At 41.5% G+C, this 17155-nt stretch overlaps 1 protein-coding gene across 2 annotated transcripts in view; it reads right to left on the bottom strand.

The window, feature by feature from the left end:
* The window catches only part of FSHR (follicle stimulating hormone receptor), a 196934-nt gene extending 180531 nt beyond the window's left edge, over positions 1-16403 (bottom strand). For both annotated transcript variants that reach the window (XM_004369472.2, XM_004369473.2), the window contains exon 1: positions 16238-16403. In XM_004369472.2, the coding sequence (XP_004369529.1) occupies positions 16238-16389 (152 nt within the window). In that variant the 5' untranslated portion in view covers positions 16390-16403. The remainder of the gene's footprint in view (positions 1-16237) is intronic.
* Between the last annotated feature and the right edge of the window lie 752 nt (positions 16404-17155).

The raw sequence follows: 17155 nt of genomic DNA, 5'->3' as shown, positions 1-17155 counted from the left end.
CTTTTCGTTAGGAGCCAAGACTCAAGATACATGAATTCATTTATTTGTCTGTATTGTTATTGTTATGTCTGGAGCATCAGCTCTACTTCCCTTTTTCTATCTGCCCTTGAGTTAGTAACTTAATGTCAGCTTTCTCAATGGCCAGGAGAACCTGGACTCCCTGGCCATTCCAGGTTCTGACCTTGGTTAGCTGGTAAATGGAACATGCTGGCCTTCCTTCTGCTTCCACCGCAGCCACCCTGACCGTTCAGAAAAGCTCAAATCAATTCCATTCAGTTCATCAATTCAGTTTAGTGCAGGTCATCCACTTCATTTATTCAAAAATATCTCCTGAGGTCTAAGCCCTGCACAGCACTTGCTGGCTCTAAGACTTGTTTTCTGAGCATCTTGCAAATCTGAATGCTATCTGTAGCTTCACCTCCTTCTTAGCGGAGAGAAAATAAGGAAGAGTCTATCCCTTAGGGGCTTAAAGGGATTTTTTTCTTTAAACAATCTTGAGGAAAACAACATCTAGCCAGTTGCTGGGAAATGCAACTCTGATGTCTAAGTGGTTCTAATTATTCCCTACTAGAAGGGGGAGTTCCTAAAAGCTGGCCAACCTTCCCCGGAGGCTGTAGCAGACAAACTACTCAGTTTGGTGAAAATAAGAGGGTGGCTGTGGCAGGGTTCAAACAACAGCAAAATAAACAAAGCCCCAATTATGGTTCGAGGGAGGTACACTTGCTTTTCTATTTATTCAAAAGGAATTGATTTTCCCTGGAGTGTCACTTATACCATAATGATTATTGGAAGGGAAACAACAGAGTAATGCCAAATCACAATTAGATGGGCTGCAGATCAGTAGCTGATCTTGACTGCTCACCTTGAAGGCAGAGTTGGAAAAATACAATAAATGGGGAAGCAGGATATTTGAAACATTTTCTTGGTATGTATTCGTTTATACTCATTCATCCATTCATTTTTTATTTCTTGAAAGAAAAAGGCAAGTTGGGGACCAACAAAAATGGTAAACTTAAGTCAACTCTGGGAGAAGTAATCTCGATCTAATTGGGACCTATTTGATTACTGTATAAATGACTAAATCGATCCAATATTTAAGTACGTTTCTCGGAACAAATTCTTTATTTCACAAACATGTGACTTCAGATCCAAAGATCTTCTAGACATGCTATGATCTCACTTGCTCCCTACTCCAGGCAATTGAAACAAATAAATGAATTACAAATCGGTTTTACCCTGAAAGACTTCAAGTGACTTAAGTCATTTGTATTTCTCAATTGCAAACTAAGACTGTAATCTACTCTACATTCAGTGAAGATGTTGTTAACTGCCTTGGAGTCGATTTCGACTCATGGCGATCCCATGTATTTCAGAGTAGAACTGAGCTCATAGGGTTTTCAAGGCTGTGACCTTTCAGAAGCAGATCGCCAGTCCTGTCTTCTGAGGTGCCTCTGGGTGGGTTTGAACCACCAACCTTTCAGCTAATAGTCAAGTGCTTAAGCACATGTGCCACCCAAGGACTCCACTTTTAGTCATAGAGATTATTAAAACCATTTATTGCACCCCACTAATTTTTTCTGAGGCATATCTTGTTTTTTTTTCCCCCAAATATCCATAAATTATTAAAAGATAACTTCATTTTCTCCTGATAGATAATCTTTCTTAAATTTGAAGATCTGGAATAGATATGCTCCAACATTCTCCACCCACACCCATGTACTGTACTTGGCACATTTATAGAAATTTATAGAAATGAAATTGATAATTTGGAGGTAATAATGTTCCCTTCAGGAGCTAAAACTTTTTTTTTTTTTGCTTTGCTTCTGTTTGGTTATGTCTCCAAGTGTTCTTTCTAGCTACTCTGCATTTTCCCTCATGACCATATATTCAAATCCTTTTTATATCCAGCACATGTCTCACCTTTTCTAGGAAGTGATGTATGTAGGTTTATTATGAAATGTAGACATCTTTCCATTAAAAGGACTTCTTCAGGACTCAAATCCTTTTCTGCTCATCCCATCCTTATCGTATTATCATATATTATGATAATATGATATTATGATCATATGATTTAATGATAATATGATAACTTGAAAAGTCTTGTTCTCTCTTTTCCTCTGTGGGTATGTCCACTCTCTTCCGTTACATTAATAGGATCTATGTGTGAAGACTATACTCTCTGCTCTTATATTTCAGCAAATGGCTGTACACACACTATGCACTGAACAATAAAGATGTGTTGCCTGTCACTGCAGGCTGTGGATAATGTGCTGCTTTGTTTAGTCTCAATGATTTGCTGTGAAGATGCTGAACTTAGGGTTTTGATATTACTTTTGGTTTGTTTTCCGTTTGATACAACTGCATGCTCTCCGTTGCTGAAATTACTTCAGGCAAATGGTCAGGACTCTAAATACACAGGGAGGTCATTTTGTCTCTGTCTTGCTCAGGAGGAAATAAATCTGTTCTTTTCCTTTGATCTAACAAACTGAAATGGCCCTGGAAAGTGTCTTTTCAGTTGTAATTCTATTTCCATTTGCTTTGCTCATCATATTACAATGTTTAAGAAACAGTTCTGCCTGCCAAGAGGAGAAGTTGGTGGCCTTATTTTGTAGGTGATAGAACCATTACCACTCACCAGACCAATATTTAGGGCATGCGTACTGAATAATTTAAAACTAATAATGCACATGACAAACATTAAAGTAAAAAATGGGATGAATAACTTCAGTGCGAAAACATTGCATTTCCTCCCGTCTGGCCCAACTGTTCTTTGTTCAAGGGCACTCCTGGAACTAGAGATGTTTATCCCGGGTGCCTGAACTGCATTGCTGTTTCCAACCACAACCCACTCCTCCTTTGCTTTGCCTGGGTTGGGAACACAGTGGTGGAATTCTAATGCTTAGCTCATAATATCTGGAAGATGTTTTCTTAGGTGTGAGGGGATAAGAGATGGGGTGGAGGAGTTTCTGTACTTTGAGGGAATGGAGAAGTATGTTTTTATGACTAAGTTTGCCATAGAGGCTTAGCAAAAATTGGCTTCAAATTTTTGGGTTTGGAAGAAGATGACAGACAATACCTTTAATTACTCAGATGACCTCGGGCAATTCATTTCATCTCACTGGGCCTCATGTTTCAGTCCTAAAACAAATAAGAGAGAGGGGACATATGCTCTCTCAAGATATAAAAATGCTCTGATTTCAAGAACAAGGCAGGTTTGCACAGAAGAAGACTTGGCTCATATAGAGAACTATAAAAAGGGATAACGGTTTTTGGTGTCTACCACCTCTTTTGGGTTGTTCTTCCCATTTTTCTCAACCCTTCAATTCTTCTGGGTATAGACTAGGGCTTATTTGCCAACGCATACTCTTGATGAACTAAATCTCATGAAATCAGAGTTCCCTAAATTGTGTTCTGTAGAACACTTATGGGTTACACAAAATTGGACTGCTTCTTAGAGCCTTTAATGTGCTCTGTGCATTGGAAATATCAGAATGGACGTATAGCATGCAGCATTTCTCAAAGATTGGACCCTGGAAGATCTTTTAAAAATTTACTTTTTTGTGATAATGTCTTATGAAACTAGGGTTGTGAGGAACACACTTTGAAAAATACTAGCGTAAAGGGTCAGCCTTTAAGAGCTTAATGTATTTATTCTCCAGGAGGATTATATATATATTTCAACTGCAGAGTCTTTGAAAACAGAAAAGTGTTTCAAGCAGGAGGATGGTATGCTGTATGGAGTACTGTTAAGAGGCATAGGTAATGTGAATGGACACAAGACTATTTAAATTGTGGGCATTTCTCTTTTAATTAAACCTTTATTTTTTATTTGAAAAATACTATAACCACATTACAAAACATACTGGAAATGAAGAGATGTTTATTGGTACCTTTGATAAGAGGATTTATAGCAGAACCATGGGGACAGAAGCCAGATTGAAGTGAGTTGAAATATAAATGGAGATTCCTGGGTAAAGATGACATGTTCAACAAACAACTAAAACCTCGTTGAAAAGACAGAAAAGGGATTATTATTCTTTTTTTTTAAGGCACGAAGCCCAAGAGCAGAGGAGCAAGGACGACGAGATTTTAGGATTGGAAAGAAGATGGATGAATGTAGTTCTGCAGCTAGTACTGCCAGCATCTCCTAGGAGCTAGTTAGAAATGCAGAATCTCAGGCCCCACTGCAGACTGACTGACTCCGAATCTGCATTTTAACAATCGATCCCTTTGATTTTCATGCACATCAAAGTTGGAGCAGGGCTGACTTGGCAACCTCTTAGAAAAGGGAATCCTAACCCAATGTGATTTACATTGCATGATCCTCACATCATGAAGGAATTGGAGGCGCTAGTTGAGGGAAGGGAAATAGCGTGAGTTAATCAAAATAAAGAAGATTAGTGGAAAGTTTAAGAGGCAGCCAGACTTCCCACTCGGCGCAATGGGGTGACTGCACCTCCTCACCTGAGCAAAGCACCAAAGCTTTATTCTCTAGCGAGAGCAAAATAGAGATTTTCTGCGCTTGAGGACACCAGGCATTACTTACGACTACTGGAAACTGAGACCCCTAGCCACCATAGCCCTGGCGTTTAAGACCTAAATCTCCAGGTAGGGGTTTGGAAGAATCTTCTTGGGGGAATTTGACTAGGCCAAAAGGCAAGACCTAAAGATACTAACATCAACAATTCTCCAAATGAATGACCCTGCCATTTCTCTTACTGAGGTACCTACCGCTTCTGTTGTTATTGTTTTTACTCTTTTCTATCCAGAATCTTAGCTGAGACCTCTGCTTCCAGAGACACTTTGTAATTGTCCTATCTGGCTATCATAACTGTTTGTTCTCTTTCCACTTGTCTCTAGTATTTGTTTGGGGGACTCAGATGCCATTCCGAGACGGTGTGTTCTGATTGAAGTCGCTCGGCAGATTTTCAAAATCAGGGGCATGATAAGCATTTCTGCTACTGCATGCTGCAGTCCAGATGACCTCTTTGCTGTTCACCATAATGCTCATGTTTGCTTTGCTTGTCTTTCTAGTTTGTCTCCTAAGTTAAAACAGTGTTTCTTGTTGCATTTTTTTTTTCTGCTCCCTCCTCCCAATATATTGACTTGAAGGAATGCCACACTGCTTGTCCACAGAACAAATACCCAGTGAATGAAGGCTTCTTTCCTTCCTGCCTTGACCAGAAATTAGCCTTGGCAGGCATCTGGTGCCTCATCTACAGCCACCACCCCTCTGGCAGTGGAGGCTTGCTTGTATCTATGATGTTGAACAAGTTTCAGTGGAGCTTCCAGACTAAGATGGACTAGGAGGAAAGGGCTGGCGATCTAATTTCGAAAGTCAGCCATTGAAAACCCTATGGATCACAACAGTCTGACACATAACCAACCATGGGGATGACGAAGGACTGAGCAGCTTTCATTCTGTTGTGCATGGGGTCCCTATGAGTCACGTTGGTAGCTAACAGCAATGACAACAAGGTGTGTGGCAGTGGCAAGGGTTTGAGGCTGACTCTTGGGACTTGCTCAGACTGTGATCTGATAATGGAGAGTGATTATTCTTTTACACTTTAATTTATTTTTCTCTTCCAAAGCTAACACAGCCATAGAAAACTGTTTGAAATTTAGGAGAAAGGGAAATTGCCTGTAAGTTCAAGAGCATTCAGGCTCTCTTATACTAAAGTAGAAATTTTTAAGGTGTGCCATTTTCAGGAGATGCATCTGGGCTTTACTAAGTTTAAACCTCAGGATTACCAGATTTCAGAGATTACACACAGCTGCCTTGCGGGGAGTTGGCGTACAACCCATTCATGCGTATATGCCTTTTACCCACTCCCTCCACAATAAACACATCAATAGTTTTCATGAGCACAAGCAGCTTTAGAAGAAAACTACGAGGTTGGTAAAGAACATATCATAGCCTTGGCTTCCCCGCTCTTTGCTATTTCCACCTTCTGTGTCATCCTCCTTCACCCCTACTCTAAGGTTCCGGCCCCTTGTATTTTCACTATTCGAAAACTCCTAGTGGAACTTAAATATTTTGACATCTGCCACTTAAACCCTAACCTTAATTTGTGGTGTTCATTTGTCGTTCTATTTTATTTCAGTTTCTGTAAAACAAAGGCCCTCCTGTATTCTATGTCAAGTCCCTAGGTGGTGGAAACAGTTAATGCACTCAGCTGCTAACTGAAGAGTTGGTGGTTCGAATTCACCCAGAGGAATCTCAGAACAAAGGCCTGGTCATCTACTTCTAAAAAATCAGCCGTTGAAAGCCCAGTGGAGCACAGTTTTACTCTGACACACATGGGGTCACCATGAGTCAGAATTGACTTGTCGGTAACTGGTAAACCAGTATTTTATTTCAGGCATTGTAAAATAAAACTAAGTCTTTTCTTAGAGGAATTTCTAATCTTTTAAAAAGGGGGAAACTTTTGGAAGTGGACTTGCCCAGCCTCTGAAGTCAACCCTAGGTGGTCAGAGGGCAGATCTAGATGGGAAAGGCAGACACCCATCTCCTCATCAACTCCCACAGGGCATCAGGCAGGCACACATCTACTCATTGGCTTCCATTGCTCACCCATGTCTTCTCGCTTTCTCATTGTGTGATTTCAGATTGCAGAAAGCAACAGGCAACTAATTGTTAAATGAGTGGTTTTGGCCGTGGAGACTCTGGATTCCAAGGGGGATTTTGATTGTTGTGGGTGAGAGTTGAGTCAGAAAAACATTATTGTCATTACTTGTTTAATGTTCTTCTGTTTTAGAAATTCCATGAGAGCAGGGACTGTGTCTCTCCTATGGATTATTTTCTCCCAAGGGCGCCATATAATGCCTTGCACATACATGATCAATAAATATTTGTTGTTGAAAGAAAACCTCATGAAAAATGAGGGTTTTTACTTTGGTTTTAAAAGATGAATAATATTGGACTAGGAGAATATATTCCAGGTTGGAGAAAGTAAAGGGACTTGGGGAGGAGAATATAAGACATATTTGGTAGCTGAGGGAAAGAAAAAAGTGCATAAAGCAGAGGGTTGAGAGAATGGAAAATGAGAGAGAAGCCAGGGGAATTAATTTGAGGCAAAAATATGGAGGTTGTTAATACCAAACTTATGACTTTATATTTTCATCCTGAGTCTGAGTGTTGAAGCCTCCAGAGAAATTAGACCAGAGGAAGGGCCCAGAGGAAGAGACTACGAAGGGACAAGATTGAAAGCACAGAGACCAATTCACAGGCTGCTACTGTGAGATGCTGAGGAAAAGTACCAAGAGATGCAAGAAGTATCCATCTCGTGATTCTATCTTCTGAACTAAAATTTAGTAGATTTTATTAAAAGGGATGGAATGTTTTAAACTGGAGCCAATCATGAAAATCTAGTGTTCAAGGCCATGGTCCTTCCATTGAATCAAAAAACAAACCAACAGTTGCCGCTGACTCATGGTGATGCCATATGTGTCAAAGTAGAGCTGTGTTCCCTAGGGTTTTCAGTGACTGATTTTTCAGAAGTCGATTGCCAGGCCTTTCTTTTGAGGAGGCCCTGGGTGGACTCAAACCTCCAACCTTTGGGTTAGCAGTCGAGGATGTTAAACCTTTGCACCACCCAGCGACTCCCATGTAAGAGGCCTTTCTATCCCATGCCGTTCCTATTCCAAGATGATTCTGAAAGGATGAAATGCTCACTGACCTTTGTCAACCTTTCTTTGTTTAGTTACAAAATCATTGTTGGAGCTGGCAGCCCTTACAGAGTCTTTGGTTCAAAACCCTCACTAAACTGCAAATAACAAAAAAGGGACGTGTCTGCATGGGGGGTTTCAGTGCTGCATTTCAAAATGGCAGAACTATTGAACTGTCCCAAAGGACACCCTTCCCCCCCACCGCCAAGTCCCACAGCTCCATTTGGAACAGCTTAGAAATTACACAGTCACTCGAATCTCAGTCCTAGAAAAAGCCCATTGCTTTTGGAAAGTTTGAAGTCTGAAGAAGTTTATAAAATCAAAGCATTCTAAAATTGGAAGAAACCTGAATGTTATTTTACTTCAATGTTTCAACCCAGTGATGGATTTCTGTTAACCTCAGTGAGTTGATTTTTCTGTTTTACTGAAACTTAGCTAAACTTTTAAAGTCCAGCGGAGCCCTGGTGGCACAGTGGTTAAGAGCTACAGCTACTAACCAAAAGGTCGGCTGTTCAAATCCACCAGCCGCTCCTTGGAAACCCCATGGGGCAGTTCTACTCTGTCCTATAGGGTGGCTATGAGTCAGAATCAACTCAACAGCAATGGGTTTGGTTTATTTCTTAGAGGTTTTCATGAAGCTTGGCATTAGGAGGATAGAAAATTGGCTCATGGTGGATATTTTCCACTGCTGCTTTCTGACACAGAATTCTGTGATGGCTGTTGCTGAAGGTGGTCTGGGAGAAGGGAGAGAGAAAGTGGGCTCAATCCATTGCTAGGACTAAAAATATAATTGAGTTCAAGTCTACAACAAGGGTTTGGTTTCTTTATTCAAGCATTTTTGCATGTTCCTTGAAGATTTTCAGATCAGCCAGCATATTCCGTATGAAAGAATAAGGCAATGCATGTTCAGGTCAGAGACACAAAACATGCTCTGTGATACCTCAGGCAGAGGTCAGATTAAGAACAAACATGCAAATCTCATTATAATCAGATCCTAGGCAATTAAAAATAATCACTCTCTTTCTTAGCTGACCTTGTGGGATATATAAGCTAGAAACTAGTCTAAATAAAGCCCAACTGGAGAGTCTAAATCTAACAGCTTAAAAAAATTAAAAAAGGTTAGTTGAATCAGCCACAATGACTGGATGACCCAATTAGAGGCTTTGGAGAAGGATAATCAAAAGTCAAGTGAACTTCCCATTTGTCACCAAGATGCCCTGCTTCTGAAGTCTAGGATTCTTTGGGCGAGGAAGGCCAGCACGCACCTTTATGTACACAGGGAGATTTTATCATCACGAAACAAGTGCAGTTCTGCGCTCTCAACCCCCCACTCTTCAATTGCTGATAATGACTCTGTAAATGATAGTTCTTAGCCAATTCTCAGGGTAGAGTTCATCTTCTACTTGGAAGGATTCTTTCTCTGCAATGTAATTTCCACTTTTCCCCTTTCAAGGCACTGCATTCTGCAGCTGTTCCTTTAGTCATTTTTCTGATTCCTCTGCAGGGAATATCAACCTCCCTTTCCCCCAGCCCAATTAAATTCCAAATGTTGGACTTCGACATATCATTTCTCACTTAAGTAGGTGCAGGTTTTTTTTTTTTTTTTTTTTTGTCAAGAGAAAGGATTGTGTATGCATTAGTGTGAAACTGTGTTATTTGTTTCCCTCAAAGAAGTATCTAAACGAAGCAGTGGGAGTCTCAGGGTATAGGTACCAGGCCAATCTGCACAGCGGGGGGTTGGGTTTTGATAGCCAGACCCAACTACACCAATCAAAGCACATTTGGGGAAGGCAGGAAACCTAGCAATCAGCACTTGCAATCTGACCCTAATTGGCAAAAATTATATTTCTCTGAACATATATTTCTGTCTTATCCATTAAAATGCTTTTGTTTAGGCTATTTTAGTCATTTTCTCAATATTCTTGTTAGGTATCTAGAGAGGTGGGTATTATTACTTAAGAGAATTAAATGACGTGCCCCCAGTATAGAATATTGTTTAACTCAGGAGACCTCATTTCTAGTCTATGTATCATGATAGCTGAATAAATTAATGAGCTCTGGAATGACATATAGGCATTTTCTTAAAACAAACACATAAAAAAAGCAAAGAAAACAAGAGAACTATCCAGCCCTATAGTAGTTCACCGCAGGAGAGAACAATAATCATCTTTTATAAGAATCTTTTCTTCAGTACCAAGGAGTAGAGCAAATAAACAGATGTAATTCTCCCTGATTTATTGAATCATTTGTTCTATATGTAATTGAGGGCCCAGAACGTACACTGCATTGAGCGGCGAGGCACAATAAGAAGAACAAAGGAAATTTTTACTGCAGTCGAGGAAATAAGACACGTGAAGAATTAGATGCAAAGCAAGGTTAAGTACGAAATGAGTGGCACAGGGGTTCAGATGAAGGAAAGACTAAACAAAGATGGATTGGTCAGGGAAGATTTCCTGGAAGAGGAGTCCTGCTGGCGCAGTGGTTAAGAGCGATGGTTGCTAACCAAAAGGCCAGCAGTTTGAATCCACCAGCCACTCCTTGGAAACCATATGGGGCAGTTCTACTCTGCCCTATAGGGTTGCTATGAGTTGGAATTGACTCGATGGCAATGGGCTTGGTTTTTGGATAAGTAGGTTGGGTTTCAACGGGCAAAGAAGAAACTGAGGATAGAACAAGCAAGAGGCACAACATCAAAACACACAGAGGGAAAAATGTACAGAATGTGCTTGAGACCAAGTCCACGTCAGCCTTGTGGAGTAGGTGCTTCTACTGGATGAGAGGTCAAGTCAGAAAGGTGGGCCACTGAATGATTTTGAACTTGGGAATTGTAACACAGTGGTAGTAGTGTTTGGTGAAGAATAATGGAGTGGTGGTGTGCATGCTGATTTGGAGAAAAGAGGGATGGGTAGAAAGGAGATAAATTAGGAAATGATTATACAATCCAGGCTTTAGATGTTCAGGGACAAAGATGATGGCAATGGATAGAGAGAATGAATGCTAGCAGAAATATGAGAGTTTGAAAAAGTGGTGACTGACTATACATAGGAGGTCAGGAAACATGATGTGGAGAATTAAATCATCATCATTCAACAACTGAGGAAGTCAGGAGTGGAAGTCTGTCTTCGTATTGTAACCCAGTGTTTTATTTTTCCTTTCTTTAGCTCAGAACAGCTAACACCTGCTTCCTTCATGACTTCAGAGCCGTCTCCTTCATGAAAATACAGCACATTCTTGAACAGCTACTTTTCAGGCACAAATCAATGAAAACCCAGCCCAGTGTCCATCTCCAGGTATTATTGAGCACAGAATTGGGACTCAGGGGGGCTGAACTGCAGCTCAGACTTTAGAGGGAACTCATTCTGGTAGCTGAGGTTGTATGGACTAGCCTTTCCACCAGTCCTTCCCAAAGCAGGTCTACAGAATATTCTCCAAGATGCTCTTAGAAGAAAAGGCTCCACAATTAAACATGCTTGCAAACATCACAAACTCTACTTCCTTCTTGGAGATTCACGAAACTCACTGGCATAGCAAAGGCTTCCCCTTATGCACACAACACTGACACATCCTGATACTAAGGATCTACTAAAGAAAGATGAAACTAGACACACTTTAAAGCTCCGAACTACCTAAAAAACAACCTATGGTTATAAGATATGGAGAGTGATATGAACCAAGACAACAAAACACAGAAGATAAGTCAAAGAAAGAAAATAAAAGGGGAAAAGATAATTAGAAGTACCCCAAAACCAAACCAAACGTGTTGCTGTCGAGTTGATTCCGTCTCATAGTGACCCTACAGGACAGGGTTTCCAAGGAGCGCCTGGTGGATTCGAACTTCTGACCTTTTGGTTAGCAGCTGAACACTTATCACAGTGAGGTATAAGAACATGCTGTGAGAGAGGGGCCCACATAGGCAGCTCACACTATGATCCCAGTACAAGTCTCCTAAGTCAAGAGTGACCACAGACGGACTCTTCACTCCTCTTAATATGATTATCATCTGACCTGGCTGAAGATAAAGTGATTGTCTCCATACCGTCACTTAGAGCTGAGATTTCAGGTTTAGAATGAATGTTCACATTCTCCTCAGGAATTTTAACTCCAGGAAAAATAAGCAGGCTCAAAGGGTCCTTTCTAGGTGCTTTGGCTGCCTCCTCTGTCCTCCAGGCGAGGGTGAGTTTCTAGGGTGAGTCAGAAATCAAAATCCTTTGACTGGTCAGAATGAAACCTGCTCCCAGAGCTCTTGGCAAATATTGAGAGCCTTCAGGAATACATTTTCTTACCCAGTAAGTAAGCTTATAGAGAGCAAGTACTACCGTCACTGGGTGGAGATTATTTTTAAGCATATGGCAGACTGTACACTCTCTCAGAGTTATAAAGAACTTTATATCCATTCCCCAAAGCATTCTCATACCTGTTGACTCATTGGTTGATCAAGAAAGCCTTCTGTGGTAAGTGTAAGTTTTAGCCTAGTGTTCTACAGATGACAACCACCACCACAACCACAACCTGAGAGGTGTTATGCTAGGTGTTCTACACACATTGTCTCATTAATCCTCACAGAAACTCTAGGAGTTTAGCACATCTTGCAATTTCCATTATACAGAGGAGGGCCCAGCCTGGGTTTGAATCCAGATTTCAGTTCTCAAGTTCTAGAGGTGATGCTCTTCCATCTCTGCCTTGTCAGAACCCGTTAAAGTCTGTCCTGTGAAGATTACCTCAGAACTCTTCTGACCCTTGGTCCTGTCCACCTTGTTTAGTACTTTCTCCATGGGGCCAGGTTGTCTCAGGAGACCTAAACCCCACTTAAGCCAATAATCTTTTAACCCACGCCCTCAAACCAGTAAACCAGTTGCTATCGAGTCGATTCCGGCTCATGGTGACCCCACATGTGTCGAGTAAAACTACTCCATAAGTTTTTCATGGCTGGGACCTTTCAGAAGCAGAACGCCAAAGCTTTCTTCTGAGGCACCTCTAGGTTGGTTCAGATCACCAACCTTTCCGTTGGTAGATGAATGCTTAACCATCTGTTCCACCCAGGGACTCCAACCTACCCCCTCAACTATAGTCTAAATCACAAGTGGACAAATGAGGGCCTGCAGGCCACATCTGTCCTGCCCTTGTTTTGCTTGTGACCTTCAAGATAAGAACACTTTTCACCTTTTTTACATGATTGAAAAGAATCAAAAGAAGAACAGTATCTTGTGACATATGCAAATGATATGAAGTTCAAATTTTAATGCTCATTAACAAAGTTTTGTTGGAACACAGACACCCTCATTAGTTTACGGATTGTCTATTGTTGCTTTTACGCTACCTTGCAGAGTTGAGTAGTTGCTGGAGACTCACAAACCCTGAAATATTTACTTTCTGGATCTTTATAAAAAAAGTTTGCTGACCCCTGGTCCAAACTGTAAAGGATGACCTTTTTTTTTTTTTTTTTGAGGAAGAAATAAAAGGAATCAGAAGGCTTTCATCGTATACAGCGTGCCGAGGAGATGAACGCAGACTTCAGGTTGGATCCCAGCTCTTCCCCTCAGAAACTGTAGGGTTGACTCTGCCCATGTTAGTTAACCTTTCTGTGCTTCAGTTTGCCTCATTTAAAACACGGAGCAATAATATCACACACGCAGGGCTATTGTGAAGTTCTAATGAAATAGTAGTGTGTGGAAACCATAAAGCACATAGTAGGGTCTCCTCACTGAATCGCTTCCACCTGCCTGTTGATGGCGCTTCTGTTCTCTTGGTGTTAACAACAGCAAGTACAGATTGTAGGGAATTAGAAATCTCTGTTGGTGGCTGGTAGATACATGAAATGGAACCGCTGAAAGGTGGATGAAACGATAGCATGAACATGTACATAGTAAAATGTAGGAGTCACGTTTCCCTGGTCAACCTGGGTAACAATGAAAGCTTTGACATGTTGATGGGTTAGCAATTGCTGTCAATGAAGCCCAGCTATTCTAGCCACCTACACATGATGTGATCATCATTAAAGTTGGACACCCAAACTCGGAAGACTGCAAGGTGAATTAGAGATACTTAGTTGAACAAGCCATTTCATCTTTCTTGTTCTAATGTCCCAGATCCCCCGGATCAAATCCTTTTAAAGAAGGGGAGGAAAAAAAAAAAAAACAAAAAAAACAAAAAACACAGAATTGATTAGATCATTGCTTTTTCTTTCTAACACAAGGGCTGAGTTCTAGTTCACTTGGCATCTTATTTGCTCTTCGGTGTCTTCGGTGGTTTACAAACTGACCTCAAACATCTCCCTAAATACTTCTCCCTTTTTGTATAACATCCAAAGCAAGGTTTCTCTTCCTCTTCTGAACACACCTTGCCAAGATTGCAAAGCTAAGCTCTAGAACTGTCCAGCTCAGGCCCTGCTAAAAAGTGTACAGAGAAAAGAATCTTCTTAAGATTAGATTTCTGGGAGACGTTGTTTAGTCCCCAAAGCTCTCAACAATAGTCATTCCTCAGGTAGGGGAAATGCCCATAAATGAAAAGCATTTTCTTTCCCCATCTTAGTTTTAGGCAACTTTGTCCTCCATTACATGCACCTATGTAAGGGGTTGACCTAAGGCTAGTCTTTGTCAAGAGTAAAATATGTTTCTGGTGATCTGTTCAAAGTGCTCTCCCCTACAATCTTTTTCCATAATATCTCAATATCTCGTGCTCTTTTCTCTCAGGTAAGGAAAGTCCTTTTGGGCAGAGATGTATATTAGTCATTTACATCTTACTATGATTTATTTGGGGTTTTTTAACATAGTCTTGCCCTTCTCCCACTCACTTATACATATCTACTCTCTGGGGCTTAGGATTTGACGGTAAAATTTTCTTTTCTCCTTTTTCTTCTTCTTTTTTCTTTAAGCCTATATTTTGTATCCAAAACAGGAAAATCTCTCAATCTCTCTCCTGGTAAAGAGATTTCAGAAAGCAGACAGCCTAGTCTGGAAGGGATTTGGAGGGTGGGGTAGAGGTGTATCACACTAAAATTATACCTTATTTGAGGTTATTTCCTTAAGCAACTGGGTGGCACTATTTGACCCACAGAGAAATACTGGAAGAGGCAGAGATGGGCCAGAAGATGCAGAAGGGGAGTGTCAATCTCTTATTCTTCAAAGAATTCAATCAAGCAGACTCAGAAGGGGTTAAGTAGTTGTCCAGTCACTTACGAGCAAGTGACTTCATCTAGGAGCTCAGGTACATTGACCTTCCCCTGTGATTAGAATGAACTTGTAAACCACAGTGTCTTTGTACATAGGCCCATTCTTCAGCAAATACCTGTCTCATCTAAGGCAGTGTAGCCAAAACACAGAGCTGACCAGTTGTTTTCCCTCCGTTGCTGTTGCTGGCTCTGGACAAGTACTGAGGATGTGTGATGTCAAAGGACAAGCTGGCAAGCAGAGTTGACCATGCCAGGGAAACATTTTCCCTGAGTGAGAGTGTGAAACCCAGTACCAACATGTTTGAATGTAGACAATGAACTGAAAGGATGACCACTTTCTGCAATAAAGTAAGAGTCGCCAATAGCTTTGGAGGACGAATGTTGAAACTGACCTTCAGAATACGGGGTTGTGTTTTCTAACCTTGGAATAATACACTGAGGCTATCTAAAATCTCTAAGTCATAGTTCTCCAGTCCCCAGGAGACTGTACCTGGACTCTTAAAACACAGCTACGCCACACTGCTGCTCTAACACTGTCCGATACTGGGGTTTGGAGGAAAGAACGTAGACTGTAAGTCAAAAGGCCTGATTTCTGGTTTGGGCTCTAACTCAACTCTTTGTGACAGTGTGTGCAATTATCTTTAACGTCTGGACCCCAGGTTCCTCATTTGCAAAAGGAGGAGATAGAGTGACCTGATGTCCAAGTTCTCTTTCAACTCTCTAGGAGTCTGTCTACTTCCTGTTCAAATATTTCAGTACACAGTGAAGAGTCCTATTTTCCCAGCTGTATGAAAGATCATTCTTTATCCTTCCCTCCAAGAGTCCTATTTTCCCAGCTGTATGAAAGATCATTCTTTATCCTTCCCTCCCTTACTGCCTACCTTTTTCCTTTCTCCGCCCCCCCCCCCCAAGAAGAATCTCACTCAGGAAAATTTGCTAATGCCGCCAGAGCTACACTGATTCTGGCTTTCCCTGCCCCCTTGAATTCGGTGCCCTCAGGAGACACACAATACTGTATTCCACTAAGATCAAAGCCTTCCTTTCTGCCTCTGTTCTAGGTCTTCTAAGTTTCTACTTTGCCTCAGTTTTACTTTTTTGGTTCCACCAAAGGTGTACGGCACGCAAGAGCGAATGTGTTGAAAAGAATAGAAAGTCTGCCTTTGCCTTTGGATTCAGGTTCCCACACTGCCTTTCCTGACAAATGCTGAGAGAAACCCTCACCTAAGATCCTTGGAAAGTCCCAGGCAGGAGCACTGGGCTGGGGGAGTGTGTTTTTTCCACGCCTTTGTCAGGGCAGAACTACTTCAGCCTAACAGATATGAGCCTAATGTGAGAATAATAATAGTACCCGACGCGCAAATGCCAGCCACGCAGCCGTTCCCGCTCACAGGGTTTACTCACAGTTCAACGGCGTTCCTGGGGATGTCAGAGGGAATCGCCGTCACCTGGCTCTCCTGGCAGAGGAAAACCCTGTTAGAGCAGTGACAGATCCTGTGATGACATCCGGAGCCCAAACTCAGGAATGCCAGCAAGGACGCCAGGAGGAAGGCCATGCTTATTTATCCATCCACCTGCTTTCTTCCTGCATTTGCAGAGAAAAACTCCACAGATTGCCGAGGTTCCACGCAGCGCCCTTGCAAGAAGAAGTAATCAGCTCTGAGAGCGGGTAGGGTCACATGACCCACCAAGGGATGATTTTTTTTTTTTTTTGCCACTTCTAGGCGAATAGCAAAATTTCTGTGTGCCAGCCGTGATTTCCGGAGCAAGATAAGCTACTGCCTTATCATTCATAATTGAGTTTCTTAAACACCCTGACCCCAGGAAGACAGCAAATAGAACCTTGATGCGTTCTGGAATCGTTTGCATATCTCACTGCAGAAGTGTCCTTGCTGGTCACCATTTCTCTTCTTAACACAGTGACAGGAGTGACATTCTCCAGAAAAGAAAGCCACAACCTGTCATGTGTCACATCACTAAAAGAGGCTTTAGGGTCCTTGGTAGTGCAAATGGTTTGTGCTGGACTGCTTATCTAAATGTTGGTGATTCTAACTCACCCAGCAGTGCCTCGTAAGAAAGGTCTGGCAATCTGCTTCTGTAAAGACTACAGCCAAGAAAACTCTATGGAACAGTTCTACTCTGCACACATGGCATCACCATGAGTCGGAATTGACTTGACAGCAATAGGTTTAGGCAGCCATTGGTAAGTGAAGGGCCAGGGTCTGGTTTCAGTCTTCAGCTTTAACTTCTTCCCCAGCCCACCTCATATTTAACCAGAATATCTGGGTTGATCTTTGATTCTCTTTCTTACTGTAATTAATA

Source organism: Trichechus manatus, unplaced genomic scaffold, assembly GCF_000243295.1.
Source record: "Trichechus manatus latirostris isolate Lorelei unplaced genomic scaffold, TriManLat1.0 scaffold00005, whole genome shotgun sequence".
Lineage (NCBI taxonomy): Eukaryota > Metazoa > Chordata > Mammalia > Sirenia > Trichechidae > Trichechus > Trichechus manatus.
The sequence above is the reverse complement of the archived record's forward strand: the minus strand, read 5'-3'. Positions and strand labels throughout refer to the sequence as shown.